This window comes from Balaenoptera acutorostrata, chromosome 8, assembly GCF_949987535.1.
Source record: "Balaenoptera acutorostrata chromosome 8, mBalAcu1.1, whole genome shotgun sequence".
Classification (NCBI taxonomy): Eukaryota; Metazoa; Chordata; class Mammalia; order Artiodactyla; family Balaenopteridae; genus Balaenoptera; species Balaenoptera acutorostrata.
This window is the reverse complement of record NC_080071.1, coordinates 27,855,668-27,876,678: the sequence shown is the minus strand read 5'-3', so window position 1 is coordinate 27,876,678 and position 21,011 is coordinate 27,855,668. Positions and strand designations below refer to the sequence as shown.

Below are 21,011 nucleotides of genomic sequence, written 5' to 3'. Positions count from 1 at the left end.
GAGGAGCTTTAGCAATGTTTTCACATGTTACCTATTTTGGTAAGATTTACAAAAGTAAGATATTTTAACTATCGATATTACCATGATTTTCCCTCCTATCAAGTAGTGTTGGAGTAGCCATGACCATATCTGGTTTGTAGCAAAGAGGAGTTGAGTTGGAGATACATTTCATTTGAGTTTATTTATGGGGCTTACAGTTACTTCCATGTATATTTATCACACACACTCTTATAAAAACACTAAATATATAGAATAGGTACCATGTTCAGCTCTTTAATCTTGCCAGAGAAGCTTCCCAGTGACTGAAATCGTGATTACTTTGGTATTTTTCAACAGTTACACGTTTTGTTTTTTTTTTTTTTACTGGTCACATTTCATAGATGGCATATTTTAAACACAGATGCCAACTTGGAATTTTCTTTTATTTACTCTGCCTAATATAAAGCTTCCCCAACTACATGAAATAGATACAATGAAAAATATATATTGCAAAATATATCCTTAATATATTTTTTGGGTTTCTTGAGAAACCCAATTACAAATGAGGTACAAGATATTTATCCACAAACACAATAAAGCTCAAATATGACAGTTTAATTGCAATTTAGATAGATATATAAGAATACTCTATGTTAAAAATTACACATTAAATATATATAATATAGGTATATATATGAAAGGCACTTTCTTTTTCATCTTTAACTTTTTGTATTAAAGTACTGAGAGAAAATTTAGATATAAAATTAGTGGAATATGAAACAAAAATTGTAAAAAGCAAGGAAATCATTATATTAACATTGAACAATGAAATATAGCAAAGCATTTTGTCATATCAGAAGCAAAAGTAAGAAACAGTATTTCACTAAAAGGAAGAGGTGAATTTCTAATAGAAGTATTAAATAGGCTCTTGGATTGTTTGATAATCCAGTTAAAGACAAGTGAATCATATAAATATGTTGGGGAAAAAATACTTAAATTTCTTGCCAGTTGGCCATGAAATACCCAAACACATGAGATAACATGATATTCATTGTGTATCACTACATTGAGGACATTGATGACAAAGTGGTTAATGAGTGTTGTCAATTCAGAGTATATAAAATTAGCCGTTGAACAAGGACACTCAAATGCTCTGGTATCTTAGAGCTCATGTATGAAAGGAACTTGATGGAGGTTTTCCCAAATTTAACAGTAATACTAAAAATGTACATGCCATTACCAAGACACATTCCAATGAGTTATACTAAAGGAAAGACTAAATTGCCTCTGTTTCCCTCATTACAAAATTGTTACCCTGTGTAGAGATGGTCAATGAGAATGAAGCCAAAAATGGAGGGAAAGTATTAAAAAAGGTGTACTAGGGAGTTAATTCATTAAATTTTGGAATTTATGGTGTTTGTGGTATTGGTTAGTTTTTTCTAAATGGAAATACATTTAATTTCTGTATCTAATTTGTATTTGTAATTTGCATTTTTTCCCTCAATCCTCCTGCTAAAAAATTGTATAGGCTACAGGCTTAAATAACCTGGCTCTGTCTCTGGGTCCCCAGAGAGGTAGGGGGGGCCCTAGATGGCACCCAGGTGTTCTCACTAAGAGAGCAGATAGGTAAAATGTCTGATAATATACATTGGAATATTAGAAGTAGTTAGAAGCACATATTAGATGTACTTACTGTAACACGGATGGATCTTATAATCATAGTGCTTAAAGAAAATAGAAACGGAATAAGGTGTATAACACAAAATTTATAAAAATTTAAGATACATGCATCCAAGGTAATATTCAATTTTTAAGAAAACATAACACAAAGATACACGGTAAACCCATTAGGATGGTTGCGTATGGATGAGAATAGGAATGGGAAGGGGCTGGAGTAAACAGGACTGGCATACCGGGCTGAAAAAAGAAAAAAATAATAATAAAGAGAGGCTTTGCATGGCCAGTGGTGATGATGGGCATGATCTGGGGAGATTAACTCTCCAAACCTGAGGTTAAAACAAAAAATCTATGGAATGCAGTGATGGTTGATATTATCCACAATACAGCTAAATTATGATTTAATCTTTACAAGCTTTGTGCAAACTTTTAAAAAATTTAAATTAGAATAGCCTGAGATTAGATAAATCCAGGAATAGAATCTAAAGAGCTTATGACGTTATACATTTCAGAGTCCGTGGAAGGACAAAACCAGAGATGATTTTTATTGTTTAGAAAAGCTGAGTGTGGAGAAGACGATCAGGCTAGGGACAAACTTAAAAAAAGACAAAGATAGCTCCTGGACCATAGCAGGCACTTAACAATCTTACGAATAAAGAGTGCCAAGGCAGAGGACTTACCGGGGATACAAGTCATAGTACAGACCACCCAACCTCTACTCATCTTCCCTCATTGACCAAAATCTTCCTTCCAGAGTCCAGGTCAGGTGCCTTTTCCATATATTCTCATTACTTTCATATGATAGGTGGATTGCAATTGTTTGCTTTCCCATATTTCCCCAGTAGACTGTAGGTCCCAGAGGACAAGGACCAAGGCCACCTATTTTGTATTTGTGTCCCCAGAACCTGGCATTGTGTCTGACACTTAGTAATCAGTTTAAAAATATTTGTTGAACAGTAAGTAAAATGGAATGGACATATTAAAGGAATATTAACATCATATGATTTCACACATGTAACAATTATTATTTGTATAAACTATTGGGAGGTGATCTTAAAATCAGGATTACCTTCAGTTTGTCTTAATAATTTGAACAATAAGGAATTCAGGTCTTCTTGAATTCCTTGAATTGGTCAAGAAGACCAATATTTAGGTCTTCTTGCTTTAGTCTTTTGTAGCTTAATAAAGAAAAATCCCCAAAGCACATCCTGTTAATTCTGCTGACAGTTTATTGTGATGACATTTAAAAATAAATTTTAATACAAATAATAATGTTGAAAATAATTTAACTGATGGCTGGTCATTTAAGATTCATTTTCTAATTTTCAGTTATTGAAGGCTCTTTCAAAATAAGGCTACTTTGAAAATAGTAGTATTTATACAACAGTATACACTAAGGGGCTTCATGGACAGTGTTTTCTACACAACAGAGAAAAAAATTCCATCTTCTTTTTTTGAAACCTGAGAACAATTACCTTAATAATAAAACTCAAATGTTACAGGCTGAAATAAGTAACAATTAAATAAGATTAAAGGAAATCTAGTTTGTATATATAATGATGGATTCAAGAAAATATATAAACTGGAATTCATTCATGCATTTTATTCTACATAGTCTTAAAATCCATGATATAGAACTATTATTGCTTTGTATAGTCATTCATTTTTGTAGAGTCAGTTTTTCCTTTTATATACACAGACACATACCCATTCCGATGTTCTTCATTTCTCTCTGTATTTCCACTCTTCTTCCCTTAGGATCTTTTCCTTCTGCCTAGAAACTTCCTTTAATGTTTAATGTATATTTTCGTATGGTGATGAATTCTCTCAGTTTGTGTTTTCTGAAAAAAGTTTTTAAATTTCGCATTCATCTTTTTAAACTTTGCATGAAGTACAATATACTTACAGAAAAATACATATATCCTAAATATATAGTTCCATGAATTCCTCCAAACTAAACAAACCATTCGACGAGCAATGGGGTAAAAACACAGAACTGCTCACTCTAGAAGGATATTTTTTATACCTTCTAATGTTCTGGATTGTCAGTGACCACGAGACTACAAAACCAAGTGGCAGGTCTACTTTGTTCTAAGCACAATTACAGGCTAAGGATACACTGCTCTCTAGGATCACATAATCTTAGGGATTCCTAGAGACACCTAATTCTAACAATCAGTCAAGTGAAGCTATATATTTATGGGCTATAGTTCAATGATGACACATATTAGTTCATCTAACCCATCTTGTAAGGGAAGGCTCCTTAGTACCGGCTAGACATGAGGAATGACTAGGATATGCACAGGATAAATCCACAATGAAGATAGGCAATTAAATGATAAAGTGTACTATATTTAGTGACTACTGATGACATTGTAAGAAATTATATAAAGTTAAAAGCAAATTGAGGAAATAGAGGATTGCATATAGATTCATAAAGGCTGTCTTAATTCTAGTCTCCTTACTGCCTACTTAAGTGAAAAAATTTTGGTTAATTTTTAAATTTCAGGTAACGAAACAAATAATATGGCCATCACCTAAATCCCTAAACATAATGGATTACAACCACTGGTTTTACTGAACCGTGATATGGCAAAGGGTAAGATAAAGCATCAGAGGTAGAACAATTGAAAATTTGTACAATTTTCAAAAATGATAAACTGATACTCAGGAAGTGTTAGAGGGTCTGCCCAAATTAGAGCTAAAATTATGTATTTATTTTGATCAAAATTAGACAGATATATCAAGACAGCAAATTAAAAGATTAGTCAAGGGGTTTTATAGACCTTTTATTGCATATTAAATGCAATGCCAAGCAGTATTTGAATATAACCCATGGTGCTTCCAGCCTGCACCTGAAGCTGGGAATCTTCAGTTATCTGAGGTCCCAGGCTGGAAGACTCCCTGGGATGCCATTTAAGCAAGGTGTAGGATTTCCAAAGAGTAGGAATGTCATTATGATTAAATCTTACGAATTTAAGATTTAAGTTCTGCCTATGTTTATTTTGGTACTGCTGTGCAGCCATAACGTCTGTCTTTCAGCAAAGCACACAGCTGTGGTACACCTAGACAAATAATGATCAAGACAGTCTTATATGCTCCCATAAAAAGGAAAATATTACAAAGGAATGCCTTGTAAGGATCTTAGGTCCTTTTTGGTAACTTCTAGGATGTCTCAAAAGTAAGATAAGCATATATCGAAGTTTGCCCAGAACAGTCCCAATTTATGTCTTGGTGTCTGATGTGATGTAGCATTTATTCTTGACAAAAAATCTTTCTTCGCAACATAAATGCCATGGTCATCCTGCCAAGAATGGAACAAAATTTGTACAGCCAGGGCATATCTGTCTATTGCCTTCCTCCAGTGATGTTATCAGGTGTTCACGTATCAGCAAAATGAACGACTATTGAGAGGCCTTCTAATTACAATTCAGGGAGCAGCCAGGAATGGACTCAAACCTGGTTTAGTTACTGTTTTTTTCCCTATACTCTCCAGATTCAGTCCTCCAGCAGCTTTCACTTTCTTATCTAAATAGTAGAGCTACTGGATGATTAATGTACACTTCCTCTTATCTTTGAGAGTTTCAGCTTCATCTTCCTTGTCGTTGACAGATAGGATTTGTATGATCTAGGTATTCCTCTCACGTACTGCAGCTGGGTATAGGAAGGATCCAGGTGTTTCCTTTGGTGCCAAGATGTAGAGCAGAGCTTCCAGACTCATCTGAAGTTTTGTAGTTCTGATGAAAGAGAGCTTATATCATAACAGTTCATACTGGAACTAAAGGTTGCTTCTCCCATCTCCTGATGATGACTTTCTCTTTTATCATGGGATTTTAGATTTTATGAGTAGAAAAATTGTAAAGGGGATGCCACTGAACATAGGTGAGGGTTTTAAAATGCTATGGTGGCAACAGAGGACTTTGGTTATAAGAAATGGTTAATTAAGTGTATCCCTGACTATTATCAGGTGTTTAGAAGTCAGTAAAATGAGAATTTCCGAGTCAGATAGATTTCCTTCATTGCAGTGTTACCCCACAGTTTCTAAAGTAATACAGAAACCAAAAGAGAGCCTTTTATAGCTTAACTGCATAATCATGACAGACATATAATAATGCATTAATTTAACAACTTAAAAAATACTTGGTATGCTTAACACTACCGAGTGAGCTAAATTACCCTTATTCTAAAAGAAAACACACATGAATCCCTTATAGATGAATTTTTTAGCCTACTTAGTCATAATGATCTCAAGTATAATTAGGACTCAGACATTGTGACTCCAGTCTAGTTCTATGTTTATAAGTTGTAAGCTTATTCCTTACCCAAGAGGGCACATTTATAAAAATTACCCTCCCAAGCATAATAACTTAAAAATTGTTCAGCATTTCTAATGGATCTCCTGTTTATCAAAGCGATGCTATTTTTTACTATGCAAATTATTTTTATGTATTAATTATAACCCATTTTAATTAAAGTAGCTCAGTTTTGTAGGTCTATTATCACTTAGGTACAATCTAAATAATGGCAATGTATTTACTTGATAAAATAAAATTACTGATACATCGTTAACTTTACATAATATTAGTGTAATTTTATACCTGTGATGTCTCTTTTTTTTTAAATGAACTTTTTATCTTGGAATTGTTTTAGATTTATGGAAAAATTATGCAGGTAGTACAGAGAGTTCCCATGTACTCCAAACCCAGTTTCCCCTATTAATAACAATTTACATTTTTATGGTATATATGTTGCAATTAATGAAACCATAATGATACATTATTATTATTAAGTAATAATACTTTACTCAGATTGCCCTAGGTTTTCCCCACTGTCTTTTTTTCTCATCGAAGATCCTGCCCAGGATACCAGTATTACATTTAGCCATCGTGTCTCCTTAGACATCTATAGGCTGTCACAGTTCCTCAGACTTTCCTTGTTTTTGATAACTTTGATGATTTGAAGGAGTACTGGTCAGGTATTTTGTAGAATGTCCCTGACTTGGGGTTTTCTGATGTTTTTCTCATGATTAGGATCAAAGTTTTGAATTTTGGGGAGGACGACTATACAAGTAAAGCACCATTCTCATCATATATCAAGAGAACATATCATCAACATGAGTTATCACTGTTGATGTGAGGTATGATTTATTTTAAATTGCCCTTTAAAATGCTTGTATATGGATTCCCTGGTGCCTTGAGAAGACTTTAAAAATGAATGGTACTCCAGCTAAAATTTTACCTGTGAGAAAATATCACTATCTGTTTCCAGACAAGTGACATTTTCAAAGCAATTTTTCATTTGACAACAGTGAGATCAATATAACATCCTATTTTACTTATTTTTACATTTGTCCACTGTCTTAAATAATTTAGATTTGACCAAAGTTGATTCAGATTTTGGCAGAACTTCAAAATGGTTTATTGGACCTATTTTAATTTTATATAAATTCAAGTTAGCTATAGGTAAGAGACTCAGTGATGGAATATAAAACAGAGCCTGAGTTTAGTTTATTATAGAATTATAAACATGTAATTATTCTTCTGCTCCTTGAAATGAGGAAATATCATATCTTTAATTGTCTAATCACAAAGAAATAAGAAATTCAAATATTACCTGATTTCTACAAGAAATGTTGAAACTTGTCAAATGAAACTAGCTGCTAAAGTAATTCCACAGGAAATATTTTAAGAGAATAATTCTATTTTTAAATACATATTACATGGGTAAGACAAAGTATGCTGATAATCATTACAAAAGCCCATTTCTTATTACAAAGTTATTTGGACATGATATACACATATCCTACCTGAACCACAATAGAGTTGACACTCTGGCATTAATAAATCAATTGGGAACTGCCATTTAGAGTTCCAGTATTAGGCACCTGCTGTGGGGCTAAGGTAACAGAGGCCACTGAGACCTTTACCAGAATAAGATAATGGGCACAGACCACATTTTTTCCCTTTTCCACATTTAAGTAAAAACTGGTGTTGGGGTTCACTTCACTGATTTCTGGGAGATTCTCAGTTTGGACTGTAAACATCTAAGGGAACCCACACCCATCTCACTCTCAGAGATTATCCCTATGTGAGGGGCTTCATAGGACCCTGAGGACTAAAGGAATCCCCCAAAGCAGCTTTGTCATGGCTGCTGCTGATACATGACTACAAGAATACAATTTTGGGGGCTTCCCTGGTGGCGCAGTGGTTAAGAATCTGCCTGCCAATGCAGGGGACACGGGTTCGAGCCCTGGTACGGGAAGATCCCACATGCCACGGAGCAACTAAGCCCGTGCACCACAACTTCTGAGCCTATGCTCTAGAGCCCGTGAGCCACAACTACTGAGCCCGCGTGCCACAACTACTGAAGCCCATACACCTAGAGCCTGTGCTCTGCAACAAGAAAAACCACCGCAATGAGAAGCCTGCTCACCGCAAAGAAGAGTAGCCCCCGCTCGCCACAACAAGAGAAAGCCCGCACGCAGCAACGAAGACCCAACGCAGCCAAAAATAAATAAATAAATAAAATAATTAAAAAAAAAAAAGAATACAATTTTTGGAACAGTATGTTCAGAGCCATAGAAGGTACCCAGAGTCCCTAAAACTCTAGAGACTGTGATATTTCTTTGAATGAAAGGATCATTCCTGTACTCTGTTCAGAGACTCCATTAATGATACTTAAATGCTTCTCAGAAGGTGAACCAAGTGGTAGAATTCACTTCCTTTTGAGCCTGTACAGAAATACCACTTCAATTAAAAAAAAGAAAAAAAAGAAAAAAAATCTTAATGATAGTTCTTGAACCACATAATTTCGTCTAAATAAAAAATTATCTCACAAATGTTGATATAAAGTTCAAGGCAACAAAGGCAAAATAATGGGAATTTACTTAAACAAAGGAAACTCAGCAGCAATCTAAATCTCTGAGCAATGAAGATTCATTCTAGGGATACTTGTGGTGTTTAACATTATGTTTTACAAAGTAACCGGTTCTATTGTAAATGCTTCAGTGTCTTTTAGGCTCAGATAGGTTGCATAACTTGGATATACAAGATCACAAAGCTAGTAACTAGTAAACCCAGGATTCAAACTCTAGGATTTCTGGCTCTTGAACTTGCACTTGAGTCATGTCTCTAAATCAAATCTCTGCTTGTGTTATACATATATGTGAACTATGTTTCTTGTTTAAAAGGCTAATAAATTTCTATAAATTGAAATATCCTAAAGTTTATTGTAATTAGTAGATCTTAATTACAAATGTATGATGTAAATGACCAAAGCAAGGAATTCAAATGGAAAGATGAGACAAGTTAATAATATTAACGGCACCATTTATGGTTACTATGTGTAAAACTCTCCTAAACACTTTATATACGCTTAACCATGCCAACCCTAACCACTCTTGGAGGCAGTGATTATTAACCCCATTTTCAAACTAGGAAACTGAGGCTTAGAGAACTTGTCATCTGTAAAGCGTCAATAGCTATAAAATGTGGAACATGGATTGTGATGGGAAAGGTCAAGATGATGACTGATCTGTGAGCTACTGAAAGCAGTTTGAGTTTTTCTGTGTTGAATACAAGTGCACTTCATGATATATATTATGAAGGATTTTGTCCATTTTACATTTTTGGAAATTGAGCCATATTTTCAATGTCTTGCAGAAACTCAAATTTGAAGAGAAACTGGAGAAACTTATGTAAAGTGAAAACAATTTTTTTAAAGTGTGTACATTGCTAAATATTTAGCATTCATAAATTAATACATACCTTTAGTTCTTAAGCTGATAAACATGTTTCTTTTAATATCTTTGTCTTCTTTTTTTGCAGTGTTGTCATTTATTCCTAAAAGTTGAACGATCAGTTTTTTTAATTGAGGAATAATTGACATATAACATTATATTAATTTCAGATGTACAACATAATAATTTGATATTTGGGGTTCCAGGCTTAATAGAGATGAAGTAATATGAGTAATACGACATGAATGATGCTTAAAATGTTGAGAATTAAAAATGAAAATTAATATGGTGAAGAACTTGCTTTGTTTTTTTTTTTATTGTCTTGGACTTTGTAGCTGGAAGGGAGCTAAGGGACCTAGGGTATTTTTGTTAGACCCTCTCCCTTTCCCCCTATTACACTCTCCTTTCCTGTTTAGTTTGTTTATCATCTTCCTTCTCTCTTTCAACCTTTTTCATGTCCTCCTTTTTCCCCCTCATTCCAAATCTTCTTTCTTTAACTGAGCATAATATAGATTCAGAGTTCAAAAAATGTGTTGTTTTTATTGAATGGAATTTATGTTTATCTTTTCCATTTTAAAATGGAGACTTTAAACTTTCATATTTTACATTCCTACTACATACTCTTCAAATAAAACAAAATCCAAAAACTTTTGTGTGCTTTTAATTGCATTTGTTTTCTCTTATTGAATAATGAAACCTGGTCATTAATTTATATGTATTCATCTGATGTTTTTGATTTAGTGCATTTGTTGCTTTAAAAATGGTTCTTAAAAGGGGAGTCACATCAATATTTTATGCTTTTTTAAAGTAGATAAACTTAAACCCTCCCTCAAAAATTTTATTTCAGCTTACTTGGATAAGCCCTGGCAGCTGTAGTTTTTAAGTTATGCAGATGATTCTTTTATACACCCACGTTGGGAACCAAAACAGAGTATACCTTCATTCTGACATACATTTTTTGGCAGCAATAGGGAAAAATGACACTTAGGTGCCTTTTTTTTTTTTTGGCTGCATTGGGTCTTTGTTGCTGTGTGCGGGCTCTCTCGCTGCGGCGAGAGGGGGCTACTCTTCGTTGTGGTGTGTGGGCTTCTCATTGAGGCGGCTTCTCTTGTTGTGGAGCACGGGCTCTAGGCGCGCGGGCTTCAGTAGTTGTGGCACGCGGGCTCAGTAGTTGTGGCGCATGGGCTCTAGAGCGCAGGCTCAGTAGTTGTGGCTCCCGGGCTTAGCTGCTCTGCGGCATGTGGGATCTTCCTGGACCAGGGATCGAATCCATGTCCCTTGCATTGGCAGGCGGACTCTTAACCACTGCGCCACCAGGGAAGTCCTTAGCCGCCTTTTTACTGTTACCTAAGTGAAAAGAGCTTTTAAAATAGTAGTATTTAAGAAAACAGTAGGGAATAAGACTCATTAATTTTATAATATGGGTTCTTGATATTGTTTAACATGATGCCAGTATCCATACCTAGTTATGGAAGAATTGGTGTGAGATTCAATGAAAATTGATACCATTGGAAATCATACATTCAGCAAGCCAACCATAGGTGGCACCTAATAAAGCTTTCTGTATTCATCTAAGCAAAGAAAGTAGAAGAGACATTCCTTACCCTGTGGGAGTTTGCAGTGTGACACATTGGTCCCTTGAAAGGAAGATATTAATAACATAAATTTCAGATTGTCTCCAATTTACCCTAAAGAGATAAAAACAGTGGATCTAATATATGGATTTTTTTCAAAATCTTGTCTTTCTTATTGGAATTCTAAATTTTCACTAGAATCTACCTTTTTAATTGAACCTCTTTTGTATTTTCAGCCTGATGACTCTTGATTAATTTTCTTCTATCTTTTCTTAATTATTATTTTCTCTTTTCCATTTGCTGCTCCCTCTTTTGGAAGCTCAAATGAGACTGATGTTGGGACTCCCTGGATTATTTTATATCTCCTGAATTTTATTTTGAGCTTTCCTTTGCTCTTTTGCACTACTTTTTAGGGGAATTTTTTGACACAAATCCAAAGTATAGAACTCCATTAATTTTTACATATGTACATACCCATGCGACCATCACACAGATCAAGATACAGAACATTTCCACACCTTAGAATGCTCACTTATGCCCCTTCCTGATAAAGTACCCTTGAAAGGTAACTAAAATTCTGGCTTCTAGTTCTTTTCAGCAAACATTCTATTGAAATTTTTATTTTGACCATCATGCCTCTAATTATCAGGAACTTTTGTTGTTTTGATACCTCTTTTTTTTTTTTTTTGTAGCCTATTCTTTTCTGTAATAGATTCTCTATCCTCTCAGATTTCTCTGGGAATACTAATTTTAAACTCAATATTCCCCTATGTTTGCTTTTTCCTTTCTTCTAGAGTTAGGAGTTTGGTCTGTTCATCTTAGTCCTTCAGTTTTATGTTTGGTAGTCTTTGATTACCAATTTATCCTTAATTATCTATTAATAGTTATAAATAGTTATAAATGAAAAGCTATGCTGTTGTTGGTCAGGATTTCTTCTGCCTTTATGTAGGCCTGTTTTCCAAACAAATACTGCCTGAAAGAGAGGGATGACAGCAAGCTCTCTGTATGTGTCTGGCATGTTGATAGGCTGGCTTCCTTTTAGGATGTATGGGCAAGAAGAAGAGTCCACCTTCTTGGTCTCCACTCTGCTTTCAGCTAAAATGGAAATGGACACCCTAGGGGTCTTATCTCAATTCATTCAGAGATTAACTTTTTGGTTTTAGCCTGGGGATAAATTCTGCTGCTTTATACTTGAATATAGAGGGAGTAGTGGGAAATGTGACCTGCAAGTTGTTAAATCGATAATCCTTGGGTTAGTCAACTTGTTTTCTGACATACTTGCCCTGTGTGCCAACTCTATGACTTCTGTGCTGGGAAGAAGTATTTCTTTCTCTGTTCTGACATTCTCAGATGAGTGTTTTAGGCTGCGTCTTCTGCTCTGATCTCTTCACTGGGGTAACCCCATCTGCTATCTCTTCTTCAGATTTGTGAAAACTGTTTAGTGTCTTTTTTGGTGTTCAGTGATGTCATGAAACTGTTCCCTACTGTGCATCTTTGTTTTCAGTGCAATGGGAATATGGAGGCCAAGGGGTGGTAAACACATGGGTCAAGACCATTGTCATGAACTGGAAGCTGACATTGCTTTGACTGGAAAGATGTATGAGATAAAAATAGGTAGATGATAGAGAGAGAGAGAAATGCATACATACATAGGTAATAGCTAGAAAATAAGAAGAGTTCAGAATAAATATTTTCATACCTATTATAATTGTAAGAAATCCTAGGTACAAGGATAATACCTTCAGTTTTTATTTTCAGAAGTTAAGTATCTTCTATTATGAGATTAATGGTAGGTTGGCAAAATAGTCATGAGAACACAAAAATATTGTCTTCATGTGCAATATTGTGATCTTACTCTGAAGAAGATGCAGTCATGGTGATATTAATAAGTGGAAACATGGTAATTTTCAAAATTGTAAACTAAACATGGAAAGAATAAACAGTGGCTGATTTCATTAAATATATTAAATCAGGTCAAATAAATTTAAGTGCTTTTTTTTTTTTTTAAATAAATTTATTTATTTATTTATTTTTGGTTGTGTTGGGTCTTCGTTTCTGTGCGAGGGCTTTCTCTAGTTGTGGTGAGCGGGGCCACTCTTCATTGCGGTGCGCGGGCCTCTCACTATCGCGGCCTCTCCCGTTGCGGAGCACAGGCTCCAGATGCGCAGGCTCAGTAGTTGTGGCTCACGGGCCCAGTTGCTCCATGGCATGTGGGATCTTCCCAGACCAGGGCCCGAACCCGTGTCCCTTGCATTGGCAGGCGGATTCTCAACCACTGCACCACCAGGGAAGCCCAAGTGCTTCTTTTTAAAGTACCTTTTTTTGGATAAAAAAGCATGACATTTTTATTCGTAAAATTTGAAAAATAAGTATAAATAAATTAATAAAAATAACTCATAATCCCTCAGCTAGGAATGACCTTCATTAAATATATAGTGTATTTAATTTCAGAGTTTCTTTCTGTACATTTTTAAAAATTAAGATGAATATAAATATATGTTTGTGTACATGTACCCTGTATTCTATTAATTATCCTTTATAAGATTTTTTAAATTTATTAAATAGTCTTTAAAAGCACTCTTTAAATGCCACTCAGTTTTTCATTGTATGTTTATTTTCATTTAATGAAACCCTGACTGTTAGACTTTTGGATTGATTACAATTTTCAATATTATAAAAACATTGCAGTAAACATCTTCATAAATGTTTGAGGACATCTGAGATTATTGCTTTTGGTTACATTCCTAGAAGGGAGGTTATTTGGCCATAAAAATGAATCAACATATTTGAGGCTTTTGATAGATATTGCAAAATTACCCTCAAAATTTGGTACACATTATTTTTCCCATCATACAGATAGGAGGCAGTGATTTCCCCTCTACCCTCCAAACTAGAGGATGATTATGGAATCTGACTGGAGTCTCTTCAACTTAACTTTTCAAGGCCCTGATGTTAAGCAGGTGCTTAGTGTCTTCCTTCAATTTAGCCTGAGGAAGATATGTCCCAGTGGTACCACTGACTTGAATCACCCACCATCCCTGCTATTTCCATATACTTTAGTGATTCAGAAACTGTATATTGAGAATGTGCGTGAGCAAGGAGAAGAAAAAGAGGGAAAAAGAGAATAGGAATATTGAAAGAGTGGAGCTGGTGACTGGACATCTGAGTACATGACATCTACTTACCTGGATTTCTGTCAAATAATTCTTGAAAGAGGTGACACCTTCATTCGAATGTAAGATGTACAAAAATACCAGTTCTTCAGCCATCTCTTCCCGCAGGAGGCCATGTATGTGTACACTGAAAGTCAGTTGACACAAGTAACCCCTCCTCGCCTTTGTGATTTCCAAAAGTGTTGAGGAATCTCCTAAGCCCAAGTGGCAACTACACTCACCGCCTTGTTTCTTAGATTGATTTGTGACCACAGTTTTAAAACCTGTACCAGGCTTGGCCTTCAAGTGCTAGAACTAAACCTTAGCTTCTCCTGAATTAATCTTACACCAAGAGCAATCCCATGTTTATACTGAGACTACAGAGACTTATACAGTGATTGGTGTTGAGTATGTGCATTTGTTTCCATTTTCCTAAACCTCTCTTCTCAGCTCAGGGCAATTTTCACAGATTTCATGATTCAATTTTCTTAGAAAGCTTTTATAATAATTTTATTGAGGTGTAGCTCACATACCATAAAAATCATCCTTTAAAGTGTAAATTCAGTGGTTTATAGCATATTCATAGAGTTGTGCAATCATTGCCATTATCTAATTTTAGAACTCTTTATCACCTCCCCGAGAAACTTCATTCCTATTAACCATTAACCCCATAACCATTAATGGTCTCTCCTCACTACCCCCTCCCCCCAGCCTCTGGCAATAGCAATGTACTTTTTGTCTCTGAGGGTATGCCTGTTCTGGACATTTCATACAGATGGAATCATCCAGTATGTGACCTTTTGGGTCTGGCCACCTTCATGGGGTTTTCAGAGTTCATCCATGTTGTAACATGTATCTGTATTTTATTTATTTTTATTGTCGTATTCCGTTGTGTGGATACGCCCCATTTTGTCAGTTGACGGACATTTGGATTGTTTCCACTTTTTGGCTATTAAGAATAATGCTGCTATGAACATTCAGGTACAAGTTTGGCGGGGACATGTTTTCAATTCTATTGAGTACTTACCTAGTAGTGGAATGCTGAGTCACGATTCATTGTTTCATGAGTCACTCTATCCTGCTTTTGAATGTACACATGAAGTGTCCCTTATTTTTCACTACATTCTTCGAAACTCATCTCAACTTTCGTTTCCATCAAAATATATGGCTCTTTTTACTGGTTTGAATTTATAGAAATAACAGAATAAATAATCTTAGTCAAATACTTTAAAACCCAGGGCAAACCAGCAGACGCATAGTGAATTAAGTGTCCGAATTTTGTTCAAAAGTAATAATTTTAGCTGCTTGTGGCCAGCAGAGTGAACTGACTTTGCTCTTCTTTTTCATAATTATAAAATTCCATAATTCTGAATCCATAGGTAGAGATGTGTTCTTATTTCCAAATATGCCATTGCATGGCTTTCAGCAAATTCTCTCCCATGAACTATTGCTATATATCTACTATTTATAAGACGTTTTGAGTTCTCCACGTTTGGAGAGGCTCCTAAAAGAGTCCTGCAATTTATGTCAGAAATGTTAGAAATTTTGTACTTAAATCGCAGAAACTCGCCACTTCCTGTTACCTATGGTACCCTCTCTCCTGGCGCATGCCTATATCTCTATCTCTGTGTCTACATCAGGGTACAAAAGAAGGCTGTGAGTTATTTAAGCTGATTGTATTCTCCTGTAGTATGGCCAGACCAGGCTTGTCTTTGCTGTATGATTTGATATGATTGGTATTCCTTTTTAGAATGTAAGGTCCTTAATGACAAAAACTGTGTTTTCTCCTTACTCTCACAGCTTTAAATATCTGATATAGGAACATGCCCAGATTAACTCTTTGGTAAAAACATTTTAAATGAATATGGGTTAGCAGATTTAAAAAGAAATATGATGATACATACCATGGCAAAAACCAGACTCAATTATGTGATAAAAACATAAAAATGCATTTTCCAGAAAAGCTAAATTTGCATTATAAGCCTTTTTATAATCTTACATTGCAAAATGATTTTCTGTTGTTTTTAAACTGGTTTTCCACCTTAAAAAAAATACATAGATTTCTGATAAGGGTTATTCTTATACCTTGCCCAAATGACTAAGGGGAAAAGTCACCCATTTTGCTCTAAACATAATTGAAGTAAATTTTGTTTGACATAGGAATAGGAGAAATCTGTAAAAGAATAATTAGTTTCAGCTTCTTTTCACTACTTTTTCTGAATCTGTATAACCTGTGTTGTCACTATTGTGATTTGCTTAACTTTTATGTTTCGCATTGGAAAATAAAAGAACAGACCATGGCTTCTCTTAGCTTATCCTCCCTCTGTGTGTCATGATATCACTTAATATACAACCTTTCAAGTTGTTCACAGTGGGTTGACATACTAGAAGTTGGTGTGTCCCAATTTACTTACACATGTAAGTTAATTAGGGAAGTCATAATTTGAATGCCTATTATAGTGTTTTTTTTTTACTTTTTAAATTGAATCTATCCCAAACCTTTCCCAAATTCCTTTTATCTTCTTTGTTCTTCTGAAACATTTGCCTAAATTGTTTTTAATTCAAAATGGAAATATATTTTTTTCTGATTCATAAAGGTATATGTATTTATTGTAAGAAAATCTAAATGTGTAAAATAGAGTAAAACAATCTTCCACCACCTCACTTCACAGAGATGAGTTTCCTCAAGAAAGAGAAGCAGAGGGTGTGAGTATATTATGAGATGTCAGACAGAAGAGGATCAGGTGACCAGAGAGGCAAGAAGGGAACCTGGAGAGTGGTGCTATCAGAAGCACTGTCATAAAGATTTTTAAACAAGGAAAGTTGAATTGAATTGCACTAAGAGTAAATACAGATGAAAAATAAAGGGAATTAAACATATTTTTCATTAAGTTGTCACCTTAAGATCTGTGAAGTGTTAAGTTCAAATTCTTAAATAAAGATCATTAGAGAGCATAGAAAATAAGTCATGTACATAGTAGTCACTTAATAAGTGCTCATTCAACATGATGATAATTCTGTGAACACAGTACTTCTTGTAGTTGAAACCAAAATCTGTTTTATTATTACTATTATTATTTTTTTAAAGTGCTGTCCCTGGCTGGCAACCACTTAAGGCTTTGTTTGTTTCTCCTTAGGCCTCTTATGTAAGGAGCTGAAGGGGAAATAAAATATACAGGATGAAAAGATGGCAATGTTGCCTCCCCCAGGACCTCAGAGCTTTGTCTTCTTCACAAAACAGTCTCTTGCCCTCATTGAACAACGTATTGCTGAAGGAAAAACAAAGGAACCCAAAGAAGAAAAGAAAGACGATGATGAAGAAGGGCCAAAGCCAAGCAGTGACTTGGAAGCCGGCAAACAGCTGCCCTTCATCTATGGGGACATCCCTCAGGGCATGGTTTCAGAGCCCCTGGAGGACCTGGACCCTTACTATGCAGACAAAAAAGTGAGTTTATTGTGCCTGCAATGGTGCGGTCTCTGTTTACCTCTTTTGTACAGAAAGATATTTTAAATTGAGATTAAGTAGAATTTAGTGAAAAGCCACATCATGACAAAAATGTTTAGTTAAATACATATGTAGGCTCTTTCAGAATATGTACTTTTACTAATTTTTCATCAAAACTGGTTCTGTCACTGGCATACTATTTTGATTTTTTTTAATTTAATAGTGTTCAGTATAATGTTCTGCCTTTTGGGACATAACATAAGTGCATCCTGGTAGGAACAAAATAATTGTCAGTTTGAGAAGTAAGACCTGGGATACGTCCAGAATGCATTTGCATGGAGGTGACAGTTGAATCCATGGGAATATATAAAATCACTCAACTAATAATGGGATTTAGAGAGTCACTCATTTAGGGGGTTGGAGAGAAAGAGCCTGAGATGGTCAGAGAGGCAAGACATTGTAAATCAGGAAGTTTTCCATTATTCAAAAAAAAAAAAGGGAAGAGAGTGTCTCATAAAATTATCCAGAAAGTTGAGGCTGGAGAAAGGCTATTGGAATGAACAAGGAGGATGAGTTGGTAACTTTTTGGAAGCAGTTTGTGTTAGGTGATGGAAATCAAAGCAAGATAGTGGTGGATAGCAAGTAAAAAGAGGAAGTGGGTGGCAGTCGATGCATGCTGAAAAATTTGAGAAATTTCCACCAGAAAGATGGTCACTTGAGGCAACGAATAAATTGAAAACCTTTTCAACGTAGGGTATAAGTAGCACGTTTGAAAGTGGAGAAAAATTATTCTCAGAGAAAAATACAGAGGGTCGAGTAAGTAGCTAGTTGCTGATGTTAACAGACAAGGGATAAACCACAGGTCAGCTTGTATTTGCATTAGAAAAATGGAGCGAAGCCTTACTGTGTGAGCCCTGAAGGGCAAATAGGAGGATGAATTTGAGTCCTGATATGTTGAAGTAAAGGTAGGCACACCTGAGGACATGCATGTTAAATCATATCAATATTTTCCGTACTACAGGAGTGGAAATTGTCCTTTGAGAGTCAATCTTGAGAGCAGCAGATCTGAGAAGGTGTTGATTGCATTAAGGAAATGGGAGAGTTTGAAACAACTGCTATAAAGGTTATTCTACCAAGAAAATGAGAAGGGGATTACAATCATTTCTGAGACAGTAGCAGATACAACCAGATTGAACTTGACAAAGAGGTGACAGTAAAGGATTAGATCAGCAGGTTCCATAACTTTCTCCAACAATGCTTTGCTGCATGGCAACTGCAGAGTTATCTTGAAGAGGTCAAGAAAGGCAGGATAAAGTCCATTAAAAAAAATTATTTTGACTTAAGATGTAAATAAAAGAGATTATTTATTGATAACACATCTAGCAAATAAAATAAAGGGCACTGAAATGTCTTGAGAAATAGAAAATGTGATGAAGTTAATTTTGATGGTAGAAACACATCTTCTTCGGGGTAGTTGCTATGAATAGCAATATGTAATATTTTGCTTCACATTAAAGCCAGCATCTCAGCAAGCTGACAGCACAGAAGAAGAAAGCAGAATACCTGAGAAGCCTTTGAGATACTACCTAGCATTCCAATTAACCAATCAGTATTCTGACACAGGAAGGAAGAATGTTAACACGTATCCAGGATCTCTGCGTTAGGCACTAGACTTTTTATACAAATTAGCACACATATTTACTATAACTTGGTAAGACAGGAAGTAACAAAGGACCTGGGGAAAATAAGTAACTTACAAAATGCTACATGCTAGTAAGTTTTGTCACAAATTTTTTAGTTCAAGTTGATTTGACTCCCTACTGAAATATTCTGTTGTATAACATCTCTTAGTTTAATTTCTGTTGTATAGCAATCACCATGCTCACAGCTTTACAAAAATGAATGGAAGAATGAATGGGTAAATAATGAAACCGGCAATATAAAAAGTACTTTCTCATTTTACTTACTACTTCATCCTGAAAAATGCCTGGCTCTTCATGGATACCTCCTGCATTTCCCATTTCTCACGGGGCCCTGGATGTTACTTAACCAGGAAGCCCTGAAGGAGGAAAGGAATCTTTCTGAAATAAATCCCAATTCAGGGATATAAACTAATATTGGCTTAAAGTGAATTGGGAGGTAAGGAGAAAATGTTTGTATTTGAATGGAGGATTAACTAATGGAATCATTTTAGGTATGTGGTAGACAACTTTAATGGAGAATCTTTAGGGGTGGGACTCCAATCCCTCACCTTGGCCCCAGCTCCTTTCAAATATGACGCCAACCACATTAAAAGACTAATGCACATCTGCATCAGTATACTTGGGTAGAGCTAGGTCAAATGAAGTAATCTATTTTTCATGGTCCTCTATTAACAGATGAATAAATACCCACAGGGATTACCGAGTCTTTTTATTTTATTTTTTTTGGTTTCGAGCTTTAGATGATCAGCTTTTTGTACCATGTCCTAGCCCTTCAATCATTCTTGATTAAAGTAGTTTTGACTTCCACTTGCAACTTCAGGATTGACTTCTGTGTGGATTGATTCCTTAATGTTTCGGGTTATTCACACTAATTGACAAGAACTTTATTTCTGCTACATTATAATCACTGCTTGGATTAAAAATCTAAATGACTCCTGATTTGACCTGGGTTCAGATTTTAACTTATATTTGAGTGTAATTATCAATGCTTTGTTAAAAAAAGGACACTTAATAAGCTAATGATAGAAATTAGGGCTTCATTTTCATGTGTGATGAATATATTAAGTGCTTTTGAATAGTTTTATGCAGTGCCTTTATTATAGATGAAAGTTTGTGTCTTTAAGAAGGAATAAATTACCAATTACCCTCTGCTGTGAGTATTAAGAGGACAGGTACAATGTCTTATTATCTTCATATCATTGGTGCCTTATATGTTGCCCAAAATATCAGCAGCTCTTCCCACCATTTACTAAGAATTTACAATATACCAGAACTTAAAAGCTTCACAGACTTGAAGTGCTAGCTCTGAAGTTGTGAAATGGTAGATCAGGTATTTAGAATCCTATCTGTCCAGCTCCAACGCTTATACTCTTTAAGTACCTTAATTCTCTAATTTTATGTTCAATAAATTATTAAATAAATGAGCAATATTAAAAAAATTTATTCAGACCTTGACATCTATGCATTTCCTAGTAGGATTTTAGACTTTGCTAAAGAGACTTATTCTGCTACCCAAAATTTCATAGGCATATCTATTTTTCCCACCTGTAATTAACTCCTGGTTGTTTATAAACCCAGACAATCCTGAAGAAGTTTTTAATGAAAATAAAAAATTGGGAATCTGAATTTAAAAATAGTAAACCAGTTCTTTTTTTTAAATTTCAAGTACAGGGTAACCTGATCTTGCCAAGTTGGGGCAGTAATATGATTTTCACATTAGCTCAGATGACCTCTTGTTCATGA

The 21,011-nt window shown here is 35.1% G+C and overlaps 1 protein-coding gene across 1 annotated transcript in view; it reads left to right on the top strand.

The window, feature by feature from the left end:
- SCN9A (sodium voltage-gated channel alpha subunit 9) overlaps positions 1 to 21,011 on the top strand; it is a 153,050-nt gene that overhangs the window by 48,004 nt on the left and 84,035 nt on the right. Inside the window, exon 2 of the mRNA XM_007183216.2 lies at positions 17,258 to 17,565. Within this exon, the coding sequence (XP_007183278.2) occupies positions 17,308 to 17,565 (258 nt within the window). The 5' untranslated portion in view covers positions 17,258 to 17,307. The remainder of the gene's footprint in view (positions 1 to 17,257; positions 17,566 to 21,011) is intronic.